Raw genomic sequence first — 22,066 nt, forward strand, 5'->3', positions numbered from 1 at the left:
AGAAACTAAATTTTTTAAGGAGAGCAATAATAAAAGAAATGAAATAAAAGAATAAAAAATTATTTTAAGAAATATTGAAATGGAAGACTTTAGAAATTGCATTGATTATTCACCAAATGAAATTATAGAGTAACTGGATTTAGAAACCAAATGAACATAAATTCTTATATACCACAACTTTTACAGAGGCTTTGGTCTTACATCAGGAAACCATTTTCAAACATGTGCTCATTCAACCTTGGGTATTAAACTTACAATTCACATTTGGAGTGACAGAAATACTATTTGACTTCATGTGTTGTATTCCCAAGTCAATCTTAAATTTGGCATTTACTGACCAAATAAACTATTCACTTGAAATAGCAATCAGTTCATTTGGGAGAGGATGCTTTGAAAATTACTAGGCTAAACAGCCATCATATATGGGACTATCCACTGTTTTTATGCCATCACATAAATGGAATACTCTGTCATGTGTTAGATGCCCTTGGGGTGTGCGGGGAAGGTGACATTTACATTGTTCAGGATTAAATATGAATACAATTTTTAGACTCCAAGAAACACTGCCTATCATCTAGTTCAATATTACATTTACACAGATGAGAAAACTGAGGCCCAAAGAGTCTAAGTAACTTTGCCAAAATAGTATTGACGTAACTACAACATGTGAAGCTAAGAAGAGAATGAAAGTCTCCTAACACTATGCCAGTGCTTCAGCCACTGTACATCTTAGCTCTTTTTAAATACATCTCATAAATGAAATGAAAATACAGGATTGTTGAGCTTTCCGAAGATTAATAACAGGATTATGGACCATGAAGTAAATTTTTAAGAGTATAAAAATACAATTTAAGATTAATATTAAAATTGGGAATACCTTCCAAAGTAAAGTGACATTTTTCTCCTTTTTCATAGTATCTCCATTAATTATTCTCCAAAATTCAGGTCCTCTCATAGGAACTGCAAAATGACAAGTTGTGTATATGTTTTTGAAGAAATACTTTTCAGCCATATTTGAAGCACACACTTATGCACTTTCAAAACACATTTACAAAATCTCTGCAGACCTTTTATATCCATGACAACTGTGTAGGCTGGATTGCTCCAATTACTCCAATATCCCAGTCCATCTAGCCTCTTACAGCGCACCTGAACAGCATAGACTGCACACAAGTCTGGAACTGGGAGACTGACAGATTTTGATTTTGCATCATAAACCTCATACATCTGTAAAATAAGTCAAAGCATTAGATTGATCATTACCAACACATATGTATCTAAAGGGCCCTGAAGTACATTTTATTTTAAACCTTAACACTATTCCAAAATTAAGAGAACTGATTCTGTGTTCTCTGCCTTCAGAAATAGTCACAATTAGGCTTGGATTGTAAACTCCTTCAAGTCAAGGATTGTCTTATTTATCTTGTCACTCCCTTGCTGATGATGACAAGATTTTGAACTGGTTTACTTGCAACCTTGTTTCCCAAACACTCTCTTACCCTCCTACTAATCCCTGTCCACTAATCCTCTACCCACAAAGATGTTTTAAGAATTTAAAAAGAATTTAAACGTATTGGTTAGATAGGACCTACTGTAGCAAATCGCTGATATTCAGTATCCTTCAATAGCAGCTAAACTGTCACATTTGTTTTAGTTGATAGCATTGTGATTTAATGATACAATAAGGGTTTCTGGTATTTCTAGGTCTTTGCAGGCTGCCATCACAAAGCTGATGTGGAATGCCATGATAGGCACACTTGCCACTACGGGAATGACTCTGTTTGTTTGAAAAGCAGCTTCTTCCAAAATGCATTCCATTAAACATGTATGTACTAAAAGATATCAACAGACGTTAGAGAAACAACAGTTCCTTGGAAAAATTAGTTTGGGGAACATGAGATGAAATAAGGTCACAAATTTTTCTTTAATGAAGGACCTCTCCAAACCTTGAATATGTAATATGTATACCGTGACTACACAAGGAAGATACAGTAATACAGGGTTTCCTAAACTGATTTAGCCATTTAATCTTTTTTCCAAGGAACATAATATGCAACCAATGTTCTATAAAACACACTTCAGGGATGATGGATTTCAGGAAACTTTGTTCTTTAAAAAAGTTAGACTTAGATAAATCTATTTAATGAAAATAGCTACACAATACAGGAGAATGTACTTTTATGCCAATAAAATTAATCTAATGCAATTAAACTCTTACATATTATAAAAATAGCATTTAATGAGGAAAGCTGAAGTTCTAAGTAAAAGGTACCTTCCATTGCACTTCTTTTCCACTTAAACCATAGCGAATCTGGAATTGAAGGTTATTCTCTGGAAAGACTGGCTTTTCCCAAGATATTTTCAATAATCCAATGTTTATAGTAATTTCTGCTTTCACACTGGATGGAGGCAGTGGCTTCACTAGAAATTTTTACAATAGTATTAAGTGATGGTAATTTAAATAGTAATAATGCCTAAAAACATTGTGTTATATTTTCATACATCTGTATTCATCAAGCAATATCTTCTTCATAACTTTCTCACTCATTATCTCATTTGTTTCCCTATTACTTTATGTGATATATTAAAAGAGGGATTTATCTCTTTTTCGCAAATATAGACTTGACTGAAAAAAGTCAATACATTATTCATGTTACTCTGAAAGCTAGTAGTAGTACCTGATTAGAAATTGAACCATTTGCTCTGCAAGCAAAAGATAACATGCCGATCCTGGCTAACACGGTGAAACCCCGTCTCTACTAAAAAATACAAAAAATTAGCCATGCGTGGTGGCGGGCGCCTGTAGTCCCAGCTACTCAGGAGGCTGAGGCAGGAGAATGGCGTGAACCCGGGAGGTGAAGCTTGCAGTGAGCCGAGATTGCACCACTGCACTCAAGCCTGGGCGACAGAGCCAGACTCCATCTCAAAAAAAAAAAAAAGATACCATGCTGAACACATGCTAAATATCAATAACAAACTGTTCTCCATTGAACTTTAATTAAAGGCAAAAAAAAAAAAAACCCATGGACTGCATCAATTTCCATATGTGTGAGTGTGAAACTCTTATGCTGCTGTGTATCATTAAATATTTCTAGGTCAAGGTCAGAGATAGTCTCTCAGAGCAAAGCCTTGGTTTTCTATAATCTGAGGAAAACAGGCTTTTAATGGGCAGTAATAGAGGCAAAGACGATCTGAATAGCAAGTGATTTTTAAAATAGATTCGTATATGTACATAACAAGACATGTTTAAAGGTGTAATGTAAAAATCATAGAAATGCAAAGAAAAAGGTTATCTTCCCTGTTTTCCTATCACCTTTTTATGATGCTGCTTTCAGAGCTAAAGTAAAAACTACCTTAGGCTTAGATTCACTACATAAGTTTTCCCCCAAGTTCTTAATTTTTAACTTTGAGGGCCAATCTTCCTGACAATAAAAGGCAATATGGAAATGTGGCATATTTTAAACTAAAAGCCTGAAAGCCCAAGCATAACAGTGCGTCTCTGAAGCCCTAACGCTATTATGACTCCAAGCATCAACTTTATGATACACACTACATTTACATAGTCTTGATTATCTGCACTAAGACTAGATGATTCCATTTAGAGGACATATATTCAGTTGGTATGTCAAAACAATTGTTAAAAATATTAAGTACATCCATACCAACTGGTAAAGAGCTGCTCTCCTGAGGAATATCTCCTCCAGAACTGCTCAGGTTGGATGCCCTCCACACCTGCCCACGGCTCAGAACCTAAAAGGTCAATGCCTGGTACAGCAGAGGCCTCTGGGATTGCAGCTGGAATGGCCCTCCTCTTGGTCATTATTTTGACAGTCACCCCTGCCAGTGGACAATCTAAAGTGAGAGATGGTCCTTGGCTGGAATATGCAGGAAACAACTGCAGTACCAAAAAGGGAAGCTGAAGGGCTAATGTATGAAACCATCCAACCAACAAACCACCACCAACAAAAAGAGACCTAAATAACCCAAACCATAACTAAGGCCAAATGTAGACACTCTGTGTAAGAAAAATTAAGAGAGAACTGACGATAGAGTTCCAGGGTTTACCTTCTTGATTTATTTCCCCATGTCTTATAAATCATGCTACTGTTATGATTCACAGGGAAAACTTAATACCTGGATTGGCACAATATGGGTGTTTATTATTCTCTTGCTCCAAGTCTCACTTGCCAAAAACCAACACTGTGTAAAGGTATAGTCTCCCTTTCATATGGTATTTTAAAATCATTTTTAAGCAATCAACAATAATACTTTTGACTGTTGATAACAAAAATACCTAAACTTTTTCCTTCATGTAAAGTTTATCATGATTATTCAATTCTTCATAGAACAAAAAGACATTCTCCACCAACCCAGGAAGATGATATATACTGTATTTCACCTCTTGATAATTTCTTGTCAGGAAAGGAAGTATCAATATTCAAGAGACTATAAGAGGTTAAATCTGTGTTTGCAATTAACTGAATCATATGAATCATATCCTTTCTGCAGACTGGCAGTGAATATCCAGTCTGCAGAAAGGAAATGCTTGAAGTTCAATAGTTTACGTGATTCCCTCAATACCCATGCTGGGAAGGTATGAGGAGCTGTCTACATTTTATGGATGACAAAACAGACACATAGTGCCTGTGTGGCTAGTCCGGATTTAAAGGCTAGTAATAAGTGGAGATGGCATTTGGATCCCAACGTTGAGTTACTTTCTAGTACTAAGTAGGCAATATAAGCCCAACCTAAACTTGTTAATTTAGTTCTGAAAAGGATAACACCATAGGTTATTCAAGTAACATATGTTACTGAATCCAGGCTTCATTTGTCATATCTTGTAAGTGAGTGTGTTATTATCTGTGCATGTTTGGGGGAGTGTAGGAGGGTTCCTTGCTATCCTAGGATATTAAGTATCACTGCAGTAAAAATCACTTAAAATGGAATTAAACAGTGGGGAGAGAATTCATTGGGACTTTACATTGAAAAAGAAATCTTATATTTAAGACAATCTTATCCTGTATTTTTTGGTTATAGGTTTTAATTCAAATGTGTATTAATTAATTGAAAAATAATGACTCAAATGTTGATTTTTGACATAATCCCCCAACAAAATAGTATATATTAATATTTTTATGGAACATTATTCTAACATGTTTCCTACTGAGGAATATTTTATTTGAGAGGAAAATTCACTGAAAATCCCATTTTTGTTTTGTTTTTAGACATCTTATATTGAAAACAAACATTTAGAAAAGATCTACAAAAGCTTCCTTAGTTATACATATGTAACGGCACCAAAAGATATTTTTGCATTCCTGTTGCACAATCATTTCTCAGAGATTTCACAATGAACTGGAAAGAATATATCACATTTTCCAAGGGCTCTCTTAATATCTTTGAAATCAAAAGTTTTTTGAAAAGAATGTTTAAAATATAATGTATGTCATTGTTGTCTATTTCCTCCACTTCAATTTAGCTATTTTAAATGCTTCTGTGCCCTACATAGCCTCACAAATTAAAGGCTTGAGTTATGAGTACTCAGATTACTGAGACCCTCAGAATATTCAAATTAAACCTTTGGATTACAAATATTACATGTTTTCATAACTACATTGGAACAAAAACATAAAATAATGCCTTCTTTAGAAAAACATTACTAAAATTCATTCATAATGACCCATGTATTTCATCTAATAGTGTGCAGAAAATATTCCTATTGCTAAAAAAAGTCTACTATAAATAATTTGAAATGAATTCAAAACCGTAAAACTTCCTAAGGCTGATTTTCTCAATACCACTGTAAACAGGAACAATTTTTTTTTCAAAATCTAATGTGATCAGAAAATGGGAAAATATAACATTAAATCTGCATCAATCTGCATACAAATCTGCTAACACAAATGAAGACACAACGCAGCTTGACATACCCACAGAATCAGGAAGGACACATGTTGGTGGAGAGTCAAGTGAACCTAGAGAGTGATTGATCCTAATCCACATTGTGTAGCCAGATAATAGGAAGATTGGCTGGAAAATGCATTCATAAAAACCATCACTCTGCAAATAGCAATCTTTGGGCTCAGATATGGGATGAATAGATGGAATATCAGAACAGTAAAGGCTGCTCCTTTAAAAGATACAAAAATAGTCAATTAGTATACATTAATAAAAGCAACAAGAAGATATCTGAGAATTCTGATTTGTTGTTTAAAACAGCAGTCCCCAACCTTTTTGGCACCAGGGACCGGTTTCATGGAAGACAATTTTTCCACTAATGGGGGATGGGAGATGGTTCAGGATTTCGGGATGAAACTGTTCCACTTCAGATCACCAGGCATTAGATTCTCATGAGGAGCGCATGCCCAGTTCACAATAGGGTTCTGCTCCTGTAAGAATCTAATGCTGCTGCTGATCTGACAGGAGGTGGAGCGCAGGTGGTAATGCTGCTCTCTCACCTCCCGCTTTGTGGCCAGGTTCCTAAGAGGCCACAGACAGGTATCGGTCCATGGCCCAGGGACTGGGGACCCCAAGTTTAAAAGACAGGCAGGAGGCCCGGTGCAGTAGCTCATGCCTGTAATCCCAGCACTTTGGGAGGCTGAGGCGGGCTGATCACTTGAGCCCAGGAGTTCCAGACCAGCCTGGGCAACATGGGGAAACCCTGTCTCTACAAATGCACATCTGTAGTCCTGGCTACTAGGGAGGCTGAGGCAGGAGAATCGCTTGAACTGGGGAGGCGGAGGTTGCAGTGAACGGGGATGGTACCACTGCACTGTAGCCTGGGCGGCAGAGGGAGACTGTCTCAAAAACAAAATAAAATTAAATAAAATTAAATTAAAATAAATAAAATACAGACAATTCCACTCCATCTAAAAAAAGACATTCTTATTAGAAAGGCATTTTTTAATTTTTCCCAATTCTATATCTTTCCACAGAAACTGACAGTAACTCTTATTAAATATTTCATTAGACACTAAGCAGGGATGCAAATGAAATAAATACTCTAAAAAGAAGAAAATGATCCAGTTAGAGACAGAACCTACAATAATTTGAAAATTAAACAAAGATTATATATTAGTGATAGAATATTTAAAATATAGATGAAAGTAGTCATGGAGCATTCCTGAGATAGCAAGGAAGGCAAATTCCTCACACTTTGAAGAAAGAATTAAATTTCACCACAAATGAGTGGTGAATATAATTTTCTAGTTCAAATTAATATAAGTTAATATAATACCAATTTCAGATATGTATGTGAATTATATAACCATGTATATTCCTCATTTTCTCAGAAAAGAAAATTTAAAAAAAATTTTATAAGTGAGTCCTAGCCAACACTCCACCTCAGAACCCATAAAGCAGGGGTGTCCAATCTTTTGGCTTCCCTAGGCCACACTGGAAGAAGAACTGTCTTGGGCCACACATAAAATATACTAACGATAGCTGATGAACCAAAAAAAAAAAAAAACAGTTGCAAAACAAATCTCCTAATGTTTTCAGACAATTTATGAATTTGTGTTGGGCCGCATTCAAAGCTATCCTAGTCCACATGGGGCCCCAGGCCATGGGTTGGACAAACTTGACATAAAGTCTTTTTCCTCTTCTTTGAAATAACCTCTTGGGCCAATGTTTGTTCTGAATACTATATTTAAATGGCTGAAGTAGCGATTACTCTTTCCAAAGAGATGGGAGTGAGGAAGTTAGAAGAAGCTAAAAAATCTATATTCTTCTGTCATTTTCTATTTTCTATACCACTTCTTTTTCTTGTCTTCTCAAAATTACAATCATGAATGTGTGTGTGTGTGTGTGTGTGTGTGTGTGTGTGTGTGTGTGTGAATAAATGGTGGTGCGTGGGCAAAAATGAAAATGAGGAGTGAGGGGTCATCTGGGGGTAGAAAATAAGAACAAAGTAGAAGCACAGTACCAGTACACTTGAAATCGAAAAGTTGGCATCATTATCATGACAGCAAAAACCATATATTGAATATTTACAAGGAGAAATTATACCATGTAATTATAATTAGATGAAATATGTCATTAACTCTCGCAGAAACACTGTAAGTCCTATTATTCTCTCTGTTTTACAGACAAGGAAATTGAGGCTTAGGGAAGTTAAGAAACTCACCCAAGTAAATGTAGTTTCATAGTTATTCTGTAAATGTTAATAAGAGAAACAAGGCATGGGGCTTAACATAATAGTTTTCCACAAACACCTTTTCTAATGTGAAAATGCCATGAAAAGAATGTAAAGACAGATTATAAAAGTAAAATTTCATATCATGAACAATTCTACTGATTTTAAAATTCTCATATTAGGTAGGATGAAGGCAGCTATTTGAGAAATGTAGGAATTGCCACATTTTTTTCCTAACGCTACATAAGAAGAGACTGACAGCATTAGGAATAGACTTCAGATCACAGTATTTGAGAGAAGGGATTTATTTTTCTAGTTGAAAATTTATATTTTAAGAATAAATGAGCATGTTATACAAATTGAAAGTCTCCGCTACAAATAAAAATACAAATTGGGACACAGTGTTTAACAGCAGTATATATTTGCTTGAATACTACTATGGGATATTTTCAAAAACAAAAATCTATTATATAATCAAGGGTCATATCATTTTAGATAAAATGATTTTAGAAAGAAAGGGACCACTATAAAACGATGCCTTGAATTCTTTTTAAAACATAGAAGAGTAAAAATAAACAAGCACAAATTACTTCTCATTAGAACACATTACCCTTTATTAACCATAAGTATTTATTTCCTAAATAATCTCACTCAGTTCTAAAAACCATTCATATTATCTCTTATAATGTGTTTCTACCTCTTTTTTCCAAAACATTAATCTTTAGCCAAATGATATGAAACTTTTATAATCTTTCACATTCTCCTCAAGTCAACTAAGTCAAATTAAAATATATATAAACATTTTCTTGCATTTCATTCAAGAGTTAAAATACAAATTTTCGGAATTGATTGATTTTCAGAAAAGATAATTTGAAGAAAAAACAAATTACAATTTTTTAACCTCAGGTGTGAATATTTTTCAAGAATCACCAATTTATATAATCCCTCAAAAATGTCCTGATTCATTATATTATACTTTCCTCTTTCAGGAAGCAAATAATCTGTAAGACTACTGTTGTAATATTTCTAAAGAAAATTTTTATCTCACTGTGCCCACAGAAAAACAAAACAACAAAAATAATACGTACCTATGATACCTCAATTGCAAAGTGCTTTCCGCAAGTGACTGGATTGTACTGGTTGACCATCTGCAAGTCATTTTAGTTAAGTACCCATCAGTTTCACATGAGATATTGATATTGACATCTATTTGAAACATATTAAAATATTAATATAAAGCAAAAACTCCAAAAAATTCAATGAAAAAAAATTTTTGTTACATCTTTAACAGGACTCTAATATAAGGAGGGTCCATAATGAAAATTTAAGTTGTGGAACAAAATGAACAAAACCTCTGTTTTCTTACCAATCACATATAATTCAGCATAGCGATGATGGCATTCATGTTCATTGCAGCAGTACACTGCATCATAGGTAAACTTTCCTCGAGGTTTGGTTTCATTCAGATTGAAAAAAGTAACTTTGCTAACATGATCACTCACAACATCATACTGGCTTTGAGGAATTTTCTCAGCTAAATTCATCCACCAAACAATCTCTTTTGAGGGAACAATCTTGTTTTCATTCTTATAGATGCAGTGAAAAGAAACATTAGACCCAACACTTGTCAGAATTTTAGGTGGAAAGTAGATGACATCTGTAATGAGGGAAGAAAGGATATCAGATGAAGACAAAACATTCTGTAAGTAATTTGTACCACATCGAAAAATATTCACAACACATTCCAGAGTTACACTGCCAAAAATAAAATGAGTGTAATTAAAAAACTGGATAATGCTGAAATTGCCTGTTTGTGTACAGTTATCTAGTGTCCCGAGTGCTCTCATTCTAAAGTGAGTTGAGCTTCCATGAATGTCTTTACTATCTTCTAAACACGGAGGCTTATTCATCATAAAATATGTTTTAGCCAGTAATTGTCACTTGCTAACTGATAGGCAGGAAAGTGACTAAAACAAAATATAGTTTAATTCAACAATGACATATTTTCCAACAGACCCTGCTTTGGGAATCAGTGAAACCTAGCACAAGTTCTTAAAACAAATCACTATGAAGCAAAATCCTGAAGTAAAAATGATTGCCGCTATTGTCTTGTTTGGATACATAAAAATTTCAAGTAAGTAGGTAAAGATACGAGATATAAATTAAAAAATAGGAATGTCATATGAATGATAATGCAGCAATATACAAAGCAGAGAAAATGGGAAATACTAGTTTGTACTATCATTTTGAGTTATTTAATGCCAATATCCTATGGATGAGGATAAAGGGAAGCGATATTTTCCTAAAACATGATTTTTTTAATGCCTACAAATGATTCTATACTATTTTTAAAGTCCTCTGTTGTTGTAAATTTCATTTGCCTATCATATTCAAAGACATGCAAGATACAAGTAAATGATGGTTTACATAGGAAGAAATTATTTCCACCACAGTGCACTGCAAAAACGTCAGTACATTTCAGTTGTAAAGTTAAGGTAAACCATTTTCTGTTGATAGACTATGAAAATTTGTTTTCACACATATCTTGGGATTACCCTTAAAAACAAAAACAAAAATACTTTAATTGGTTTTTATTAAGTTTTCTTTATTCTGTAATAGCATGGTAAACGTCAATGTCTATATATTTACAATTCATACAAAACATTTGTGTTTTGTATGTCCATAATCAAATAGAAACAGGAAAAAACTTAGTAGCATAAAATTACTGCACAGAAGCCAGACCATTAGATTTATGAGCGTGACTGAGTATAATCCTAGCTGAGGTGGCACTCAAGCTTCACTTGTACATTACTTACTGTGGACAAGTACCTAGTACATTAACCTATCTTAACCTACCTTCAGTATGCGCCACAACCTCCTTACTCAAATGCCTCAAAAGTCTCAGAATAATTCTTATTTAAAAATAAAAAATATAATTGAGTTTTCATGGATTAAGCTGAAGTTTTTCATTTTAAAGATGACAAGAAAATTCAAAGCATTTCACTTTGAAATCAAATACATATAGTAAGGCTTAATTGAGAAATAAGATTAAAGTCATAGTATTTTTACATGATTAGATGCTAAAATATTAGCTTAAAAATAAGAAAACTAAGTTAATAAAAACCTGACAATTTGTGAAATTTACACTGAATAAATTTATTGAAATTGATATGAGATATTGAATATTTAATTTGCAAAATTTTAATAATATAGATACACATTTTATCTGCATATGACATACTATGCAATTTTTAATTTGCAGAATAAGAAAACAATAATGATTTTCTTCACATGACCAATGTTAATTATTTCATTTCATTATTTAATTTTATATGGATATTTCATATCCATGTAAAACATCCCTATTTTACATAAAAGGAAATTAAGGCATAGAAAGGTTAAGAAACTTTCCAAATAAGTGGTGGGGCCAGAACTCCTATAAACTTCTGTTGGACTCCAAAGTCAATGTCTTAAACTACTATTGCTACTTGCCTTTTGACGAATCAATGCTTTTAAAATAGTAAGCAATCAACAAGTAAACTTGTTAAATGGATTGACATTTGCATGGTACCTGTTATCTCTGTACAGGCCATAATCAATCTCAGTAAGTCTGAACAAGAAAAATTTTGCCCTTTTGACAGATCGGACAACCAGCCAAAGGACTATTGTCTTTCTATAGTCGCAACTTTGCATGTAACAGGTCTAGGACTATTCCAAGCCTCTGGAGCCTCTATGCAAAACTTTGCGCATCAGCTGCATGAAGAAGCTGTGAATAAACTGTAGATGTTCCGATGCTAAAAATAACCTTTAAAATATGAACACTGGCACTGAAAACTCTCAAAAGCAAGCATCTGGAGTAAAAATAATTCATTTATTATATAATATAAAGTAAAACGTTAATATTTGAATTTTATGTCAAATAAATATGCTTGGTTTTAAAATGTAAATTAAGGAATTATCAATACAAATGGCTTTCTGAGTTTGTTAATTTGGAGCTGTTATATTAATTTTTTCTTTTTAATAAGAAAAGTGATCCTACAATATACTGCAATAGAAACACACAAGCCTAGAGGCTCTGACAGAATTTTAATTCACAAATTGGCCTGTTCAAAGTTTAAACAAGGAAGTTGATACTGTTTTCCTCCTTTCATTTTAAGGCCTCAAAATGTAAGATGCTTATACTATACAAAGGCAAGTTCAGGAAATATATTTCCCTCCCAGTAGAAGTGGCTATTACATAACCTACCTTGTGTGGTAAAGACATGAGGAGTACTCCAGTCACTCCAGATTCCTGGGCCATCCAGTCTCTTGCCCCTCACCTGAACCTCATACGAAGACCCAGGAAGTATACTGTCTACCAGCAGGGATGTAGCTGAGACAATCTTGTCAGCCTGTTAAATATTATATTAAAACATCAGAACATCAAGTTGATGTGGAACCTTTACTAAAAGTGAGGATAAGCTAATCTCATCAAATTTCAAAGAATTAATATCTTACACAGTAGTTATCTGGCCACAGTGGAATTAAAACAAACATCAATAACCAAAAAAAAAGTTTGCACATTAGTCAATAAAATTTTAAATAGCCCATGGGTCCAAGAAAAAATCATAATGATAATTAGCAAATACTGTTAATTGAATCATGATGAATATATGACCTTTAGAATTTTAAGAAATGCAGCTAAAATCTGTGGGAAGCTTTAAGCCACTACTGACACCTATAACACACACCTGGTAGAAAATGCTGTGCAGGGGTAGACAAAGAACTACAAGTGTCCCTGTACAGAAGGGCATGAAAAGTCTTAAGAACCTGAGCCTGGTCAGGCATGGTGGCTCATGCCTGTAATCCCAACACTTTGGGAGACCGAAGTGGGTAGACCACTTGAGCCCAGGAGTTCAAGACCAGCCTGGGCAACATAATGATACCTCATCTCTTAAAAAAAAAAAAAAAAAGAGGCAGGAGGATCACTTGAGCCTAGGAGATCAAAATTCAGCTTCCCAAAAATGTACTCCAAAGTTAATAAACTCTCTGGCTCTAATGACTGCTCTTGGGGTAAGGGGAGCATGTCACAGACTAAAAATTATGAAAAGCATCAGGAATGCATAAAACAACATCAGATATTAATAACTACTATTTAAAATCCTCAAGTTTACAAATTATCTCCAGTTTACAGATGAGAAAGCTGAAACCCACGGAAGCCTTAACTCTGTTTTCTCCATATGTGACACTGAGGATTCCCATCGTTCTCTTTGTGAAAATAAAATGTTTTAAATTTTTTTGCCAGTTCTAAAAAGACTGATTTTTACTTCTAAATTATATGAAACTTAGTTTCCCAAAGTAAAGTGCCAAAGTATTCACATGGCCCAAGAGGCCATTCATTGAGCTCCACGTTCTCCTCCCCTGCTGGCCTCTGAATTCAACCACTACTGCTGTCACCTTCACTGCCCTCAGCCACACCATCCTTTGCACTGCTGTTCTCCCTGTTTAGAACCCAACTACCCAGATATCTACATCACCATCTCCTTCACATCCTTGCTCAAATGTTACCCTCCCCAACCTCCACTTATTATTGCAACCTTCCATTCCCTACCAGCACCCCCAGATTCCTCTTATCCTGTCCTGCTATCTCAGTGTATCCTGATGCAAGCAGAACAGTTCCAGGCATGTAGCAGGTGTTCAATAAATACTTACGGAACGAACTGTTAAAGAAAAAGAGAAAGGAAGTAAGGAAGATTTTATTTGGAATCATCACAATAGGTATATGGACCACTGCAATGGGGTCTTGTGGTGGGTTGGGGTATGTGGGCTAAGTCCAAACACAGCATGGACAACAGGGAATTTATAGCCAAGAAGGAGGGAGTAGATAGAAAATTACTAAGCAAAAACATCATGGTAAGAGGGATTCTGGCTAAACTGACCTAACAGAATTCTTGCTGAAGACAGGCCATGGTGATCAAACATCATTTGGGGAATGGTGGAGGATGAGAAATCTGATCAAATATTCATCAGATATCCAGGCTGGGGGTGTTCCTGCTACAATGACCTAGCAGAGTTCTTTGCTAAAACTGGATTTTACAGGAATGTGCACAGATCGGGCTAGCAGAAGATTCAGAAGCTCGACTAATGATAAGCCAAGCAAAAATCTTTCTGTTGCCACATTCAGAAAAACATTCAAATAGATTGAGCAATTAAAAAAAAGATGAAATCAGTGGTCTGTTGGTGGAAAATAATTGTAATTATGAATTCAAGTTTCTGTAACTAAATTTCCTATAGCCATATATATACATACGTATATCTATCTATATATGATATATAATATGAAATGTTGAATTATAATTCATTCTGCTTTAGAAGAAATGTATATATTTAGTATGCAGAGGGTAATTGCTATGGGACTTAAGAGGGTCTTTATTTACTTCTCAACTTTTCATTTTACTTACTAAAATATACTTACTTCTCTGATAACTGTTGTAGAATTCTCTGAATATTTCACTTGATATTGAAGTGGAAATGGTACCAGTGGTGGGCTGGACCAAGAAATCTTTAAATTACCATCATCTGTGATTTCCATATGCAAACCTAATGGTGGATCAGGCTTCACTTAAGAAAAAAAAGAGAATACTTTTAAGTCAAGTAATTTTCATGACAATTATAGCTGAATAAAATAAAGTCAAAATAAATTTTCATCATATCTTGCCTTTCAAGTACTTAAAAGGTGACTTTATCCAAGGACTAATTATAGAACCGAAACAAGCTTGAATACTGGGTCTCGTCCCTGTACCTTATCATAGCAATCCATGTATATTCATTTCCCTCCCCTTAAGTGGTAAAGACTATGAATCAGTAAATGAGATTATTTTGCTAAATGTGATTTCCCCTTGTAAGAATCCCACTTAACTTTATTAAACCCAGCATCCTAAAACTTATCTGAAGTCTCCCCTGAACCTCACCCACTTCAATTATTTTAGTGGTTAAAAAGGAAAAAAGCATTTTGCAGAACACTATTTGGAAATACACAAAACTACCCAAAATTCAGCTTGTCTATTAATTTTAGATCACTATAATCTAGACAAACCTACTCAAATAACTGACAGCATAAATATTCCCATGCAATAAATGCAGCATCGGCAGTGCCTGGCTTGTCATCAGAAGTAGCGATGAAGTTTCTCAGAATATTAAAAATGTTTAATGTTTAAATTTTGAAAGTTTAACACACATTTATACTTGGATTCCTGATATAGTTAAAATATAAAGATTGCCAAAGTGATGGAAACTCGATGCATTTTGTTTGTTCATCTCTATATTAGCAAGGTTTTTACAATTAACAGGAATTATTCATATATATAGAAATTATAATTAAATTTAAACACTGATTTGAATTTTATTTTCAATAAATAAAGAGCATAAGATAATTTTCACATTCTATATTTTCAAGAATTTGGTCACAATTTTCCTCTTTTAGTCAAAATCAATGAGGTTTTACTTTATGAGACATATTGTAAATTTCAGTTACTTTAAAGCAGAGACAGCTAAACACAAAAGTCTGGAAACAGCAGGTGAAATTTACTGTGTTTCCATGACCAAAGAGAAAACAATATATACCAAAGAAAAGTAAAATCACAATATTACAAGCTATTGTACATTTCCTATCTGCATATTGTAAAAGTTATCAGTATCAAACTGGAGTTACTAGTGTGAAACCCTAACACAATGGAGTTGGGAGGCCATGAAGGAGTCCCCTTATGTATGTATGCCTACATTGGAACAACGTAAAGAATTCCTCAAAACCACAGTATTCCATAAAAGCCGCTTGCACAGAGACACTTGCCTAACAACGGCTGTCTCCACCAATGAGCTAATGCCAACCCCTGCAGCAAGCTCTTGTAACCAATAATCTTTGTTCAAAACAGCTTACATGGAGGTCTCCTATATGTCTTTTCAAGCTTCCCCTTTACTCCAATCCCCTGTGGATGTGTCATAGTCATTCCATAGCATGCATGTCTAGAACTGCAATCCCCTCCTACTCCCAAATCAACTTTTTGCTTTATAGAGTTGGTATCTGTCATACATTTTAGGTTGACAATATTAATATGCATTAATATTAGAAATACAAAAATAAACCCAATGTCAATTTCCTGTTCACCTTACTCGGCCTTTCAGCAGCACTCCACAGATGCTTATTTCCTCCTTCTTGAAATATTTTTTTCACTTGGCTTCTACAACAACATACTCTTTTACCCCTTCATTCTTACTGATAACCCCTCAGTCTTTCTCTTCCTGAACTCTAAATAGGTGATCTCATACAATACTATAAACCTTGATACGCTAACAACTCCCAAATATATATATATCCCCTAAACTTTAGACTCATACGTCCAACCTCTTATTCAACGTCTCTTAGGTTTCCAATAGACATCTCAAATACAATGTGTCCAAAATAGAGCTCTTGATTTCTGTACACACGCCTAATCTTCCCTGAGTTTCCATATCTCAGTATCTGGTGTCTCTGTTCACCTAGATGCTCAGGTCTAAATTTAAGGGTTATCCTTGATACCCCTGTGTCCTTCACACTCTACAACTCCATCCACTAGACAGTCCAGTCAGCACCATCTCACAAACAGATCCAAACCAAAACAGCTCTTTACTTCTCCACCCTGGCCTACAATATGCTCTAGACCAGGTAACTCTGACCTCATCCCTTAATACTCTCATATCTCATTCACTCCTAGCACAAAGGTCTTCTGTTTCGTTCCTCAAATTACCAAGTTCATTGTATCTTAGGGATTTTGTGAATACTGTTCTTCCTGCTTGGAGCACCTTTTGCTCTGGATTTTTGCATGGATATCTCTTCTTCATTCAGCTCAAATACTGTGTCCTAAAGGAGATCTTCTTTGATCTACATAGCAGAAATAATAGTCCCTGACACTCCATCACACAAGTTTTTTTTTTTCATGGAACATATAATTTGGGGATATTATCATATATATTCAAATAGAAGGAAATACTTTTCCCCAAAATTATCTTTGCATAAAGACAAAATTAAGAAAGCTTTCAAGTTCTTAAAAATTCCACAGCACTTTCCCTTACCTACTTCATTTTGAAAAACAATGCACTCAATGTTGACTCTAACTGCTACTAAAAAATCATCAGGTAGAATTAGTTTTGAAAAGAAAAGAAAATGATATTGAATAAAGATTTTGTAACTTTTTCTCTATGGTATAACTTCACGATTGAATTGCTTGTATGCCACTGTAATTACGTTGTGGAGATCACAACTATATCCCTACAGGACAAATTATTTGAAAGTCTTAATGTTAAAATATGATGTCATACACAGTTTCAAAAAGTGCTATATCTCGAGTAACTTAGAAAGAAGTAAAGCTTGAGTTGTATGGAAAATTGTATCAGATACTTGGAAAAGCGGCTCTAGTGATGTCAAAACCAATGATGCAAAATCAGACATAAAGAGTTTGCATATAATTGTTTCAGGAAATATAAGTGGAGAAAAACTGCTAAATTATATATAATTAAATGAAATTAATCAATTAAATACATAGCGCTAACATTTGCCTGTATTATTCACATTTGTAATTGTATATTTAAATTGATAAAAAGAGATTTGGGGGATCTTTGCACAAAGAAAACAGAGTGTTGTCTATTATTTGAAGTTTTTTGTAATCATGTTTGTACAGTAAATTACTCATTTACTCTTTTATCATTGTCTCTGCCTACTATTGTTTGTCCCTGCTCTCTGAGGTAGGATCTATGTCTAATTTCCCACTCTTTTTCCAGCTCCTAGCACAGTCTCTGACAAGCATAAGCCTCTAAGAAATATTTATTGAAGGAATAAATTCAGGCAAGAAACATGCTTCTAATTATTTTCAAAAATAGTTATCTGAGATGTGAAAAAGTGATATCCAATCAATACACATCCATTACATAGATCCAGGATTGAAAGAAAACAGTTTTCAAAACAGAATTTAAGTGACAATGGCAGAGATATACATACCATTGTTAAATCATTCTAGAAGCCACTCTTAATACCCCCAGTACTACATCTACCATCGTTACAGTGTTAAGCAAAGTGAGATAAGCTAGCAAATATTTTTGTAAGCAATTTTTAACCTTTATATATGACTGATGTTTAGACCTATTATCATCATTTTAGTGCATAACTTACCCATATTTATGGGCTGAACTGACATTAGAGGTGACTGGAAAATTACTCCACCAGATGTGATTTTCAAACACATAAGGAGAGTGTCGTTGAGTTTGGCTGTTGGCACAGGCACAAGACATTCACAACATTCATGAACACTGCAATTGCAGTGAACCATCTGAAAACTGCCTTTTTGGGGAACCAGAGGTGAATCTTCTAACACTTCAGGCCTATATTGAAAAATAAGAGCTAAATATTAAAACAGATATGAAAATACTGGATAGGCTTTTAAAGCAGGATACTAAATACAAATTTAAGTAAACTATTTGGGACACCCAGCTTAAAGGGTATCTGAAAAAAAAAAGATACCCTACATTAGAAAAACAAAGATAAAGATTACAGCAGGTTAATCATCAGGAATAACATAAGCAAAAAGATAGTGACGTAAAAGTGAAGTACTAAAATAAAAGAAAAACTGCAATTCTAAAATCCTATACCCAGCGAAAACAGCTTTCAAAATAATGATGAAATAAAGGCTTTTTTTTTCAGACATACCAAAGCAAAAAGAATTCATCACCACCAGACTTGCACTATAAAAAATGCTAAAGGCAATCCATCAGGCAAAAAAAAAAATGATAGCAGATAGAAATGTGGTTTCACACAAAGAAATGAAATTTAACTAAAATGATAAATATTTATTGATTGTTTAAAGCAAAAATAATAGATCCGTGGTGTGGAGTTTACAACGTAGGTAAAAGTAAAATGTATGGCATTAGTACCAAGCTTGGGAGGGGAGAAATTTGTAATGTTCTTACACGAAGTGGTATGATATCACTTAGAGGTATACTATCTCTTGGACTATAATAAGTTGAAGACAAATATTATAAATGCTAAAGCAACCACTAAAATAATAAAACAAGAAAATATAATTAATAAGCAACAGGATATTAAGTAGAATCATTTAAAAAATCAAAAAGAAGGCATAAAAAGAGGAAAGGGAAACAAATAACAAAATAGGATAAGAAAAGAAATAAAAAGATTTAAACCTAAACATATCAATTTTCACACTAAATGCAAACAGCCTTAACATCCCATTTAGAAGGCAAAGATTATCATGCTGGATTAAAAAGACCCAATTATAAACAACCTACAAGAAATCAATTTTAACTATAAACACAAATAAAAGGAAATGAATGGGAAAAGATATACCATTATAAGATTAGTCAAAAGAAAGTTGTAATGGTTATATTAACGTCAGAGAAAGTAGATTTCAAAGCAGTGAATATTCCATGAGATAAAGATGATCATTTCATAATGAAAAAGGGATCAATTTACCAAGAGAACATAACAATCCAAAACATTTATGCACCCAATAACAGAGTTTCAAAATACATGAAGCAAAAGATTGAGAGAACCTTAAGGAGAAATAGACTAATCCACAATTATTGATTAATTTCATTTCATCATTGATGTAACATTCTTCTCCATTGATATAACAAGTAGACAGAAATTAGTAAGGATAAAAACGTGAACAACGCATCAACTGACTTGACCTAATAGACATTTCGAGAACACTCCATGCAACAATAGCAGAATGCACATTCTTTGCAAAAGCATTTACCAAGGAAGACCATATTCTGGGCCATAAAACAAGTCTCAATAAATTTTAAAGGATTCCAGTCACACAAAAATAGGATTAATAACAGAAATCAATAAGAGAAAGATATTTGGAAAGGCCCTAAATAGTTGGAAACTGAACACAACTAAATAATTCCTGGGTCAAAAAACATATCAAAAAAAATTAGAAGGATTTTTAAGTACATGAAAATTAAAATACAACATATTCTTTAAGGTAGGATATTGCTTACAGCAATAATTCCAGGGAAATGTGTTTAACACTAAATATAGGCACTAACTGCCTATATGAGAAAAAAAGAAAAGTCTCAAATCAATGACCTCAGCTTCTGTCTTAACAAACTAGGAGAAAAAAAGAGCAAATTCAACCAAACTTTAAAATAGATGAGAAATCATAAATATCAAATCAGAATATAATGAAATAGAATACAGAAAAATAATACACAAAGAGCAAGAAAGCCAAAAGCTGGTTAAAAGATTTTAAAACATGAAAGAAGCTTTAACCAGACTGTATTAGTCCATTCTTATGCTGCTAGGAAGAAATACCCAAGACTGGGTAATTTATAAAGGGAAGAGGTTTAATTGATTCACAGTTCCTCAGGGCTGAGGAGGCCTCAGGAAACTTAGAATCATGGTGGAAGGACATGCAAACATGGTGGCAGCAAGAAGTACAGAGTGAAGGTGGGGAAACGCCCCTTATAAAACCATCAGCTCTCATGAGAACTCACTCATTACCATGGAGGTAACCGCCATAATAGTGAAGAACAGCATGGAGGTAACCACCCCCATGACTACCTCCCACTGGGTTCCTCCCATGACACATGGGGATTATGGGAACTACAAGATGAGATTTAGGTGGGAACATGGCCAAACCGTATCACAGACTGACCAGGAAAAACCACAGAAGTCACAAATTAACAATATAAAAACTGAAAGCACGATATTGCTACACAGTCTACAGATATTAAAAGGATAAGGAAATATGAATAATTTTATGACACTGAATTTATATTGGATAACTGATGAAACAGAAATTATTTTAAAATATCATTTACAATAACATCAAAAATAGAAAACTTTGGAATGTATTTGACAAAAGATGTTTAGGATCTGCACATTGAAAACTATGAAATGCTGTTGATGGAAATTATTAAGAACTAACTAAAAGGAGAGATGTACTGTGCTTATGGGTCAGAAGACTCAATATGGTTAATATGCCAGCTCTCCTCAAATTTATCTACAGATTTAATGCAATGCTACTCACAATCTCAACAGGCTATTTTACACAAATTGACAAGATGAATCTAAAAATTCATATGGAAATGCAAATAATCTAGAATAGCCAAAACAACTTTGAAACTGAAGAACATAGTTTGAAGAATAACAATACCTAACTTCAAAATGTATTATAAAGCTGCAATAATCAGGCCAATGAAGTATTCATGTAAAAACAAAAAAAAGTAAATGAACGGACCAGAATAGAGTCTAGAATAGACTAACACTTACATGGACAACTGATTTTCTACAAAGGCACAAAAGCAATTCTGTGGAAAAAGGATAATCTTTCTGATAAATTGTGCTGGAACAATGGAATATCTATATGCAATAAAAGAAAAGAACTTTAATCCATACCTCACATCAGATACAAAAATTAATTCCAAATGGATCATAAATCTAAATGTAAAACCTAAAGCTATGAAACTTCTAGAAGAAAACATAAGTAAAAAATTTTGTGACCTTGTGTTAATTAAAAATTTCTTACATACGACACAAAAAGCATGATCCATAAAAGAACAAACTGATAAATTAGACTTTATCAAAATTGAAAAGTTGTTTTTTGAGAAGCACTATGAAAGATAACAAAAAGACAAACCATACACAGAGAACATATTTGCCAATTATCTATCTGATAAAAGATTTGTATCCATAAGGTATCTACAACACTCAAAACTAAATAATAATAATACAAACAACCCAGTTAAAAAGATAGGCAAAATGTTACACAGTCACTTCACCACATAAATCATAGTTATGGCAAATAAGCATATGAAAGGATGCTCAACATCATTAGTCACTCAAGAAACACAAACTAAAATCACAATGAGATATCACTATCCACATACTAGAATGGTTAAAAT

General features: G+C 33.9%; 1 protein-coding gene across 2 annotated transcripts in view; it reads right to left on the bottom strand.

Annotated features, from left to right (window-relative positions):
• The window catches only part of LEPR (leptin receptor), a 109,389-nt gene that overhangs the window by 29,591 nt on the left and 57,732 nt on the right, over positions 1 to 22,066 (bottom strand). For both annotated transcript variants that reach the window (XM_055350096.2, XM_031011785.3), the window contains exons 5-13: positions 18,315 to 18,523; positions 14,589 to 14,734; positions 12,381 to 12,525; positions 9,501 to 9,791; positions 9,223 to 9,340; positions 5,931 to 6,130; positions 2,273 to 2,421; positions 1,068 to 1,227; positions 878 to 960 (exon numbers count right to left, since the gene is read on the bottom strand). In XM_055350096.2, the coding sequence (XP_055206071.1) occupies positions 878 to 960; positions 1,068 to 1,227; positions 2,273 to 2,421; positions 5,931 to 6,130; positions 9,223 to 9,340; positions 9,501 to 9,791; positions 12,381 to 12,525; positions 14,589 to 14,734; positions 18,315 to 18,523 (1,501 nt within the window). The remainder of the gene's footprint in view (positions 1 to 877; positions 961 to 1,067; positions 1,228 to 2,272; positions 2,422 to 5,930; positions 6,131 to 9,222; positions 9,341 to 9,500; positions 9,792 to 12,380; positions 12,526 to 14,588; positions 14,735 to 18,314; positions 18,524 to 22,066) is intronic.

The sequence above is a fragment of the Gorilla gorilla genome, chromosome 1, assembly GCF_029281585.2.
Source record: "Gorilla gorilla gorilla isolate KB3781 chromosome 1, NHGRI_mGorGor1-v2.1_pri, whole genome shotgun sequence".
Classification (NCBI taxonomy): Eukaryota; Metazoa; Chordata; class Mammalia; order Primates; family Hominidae; genus Gorilla; species Gorilla gorilla.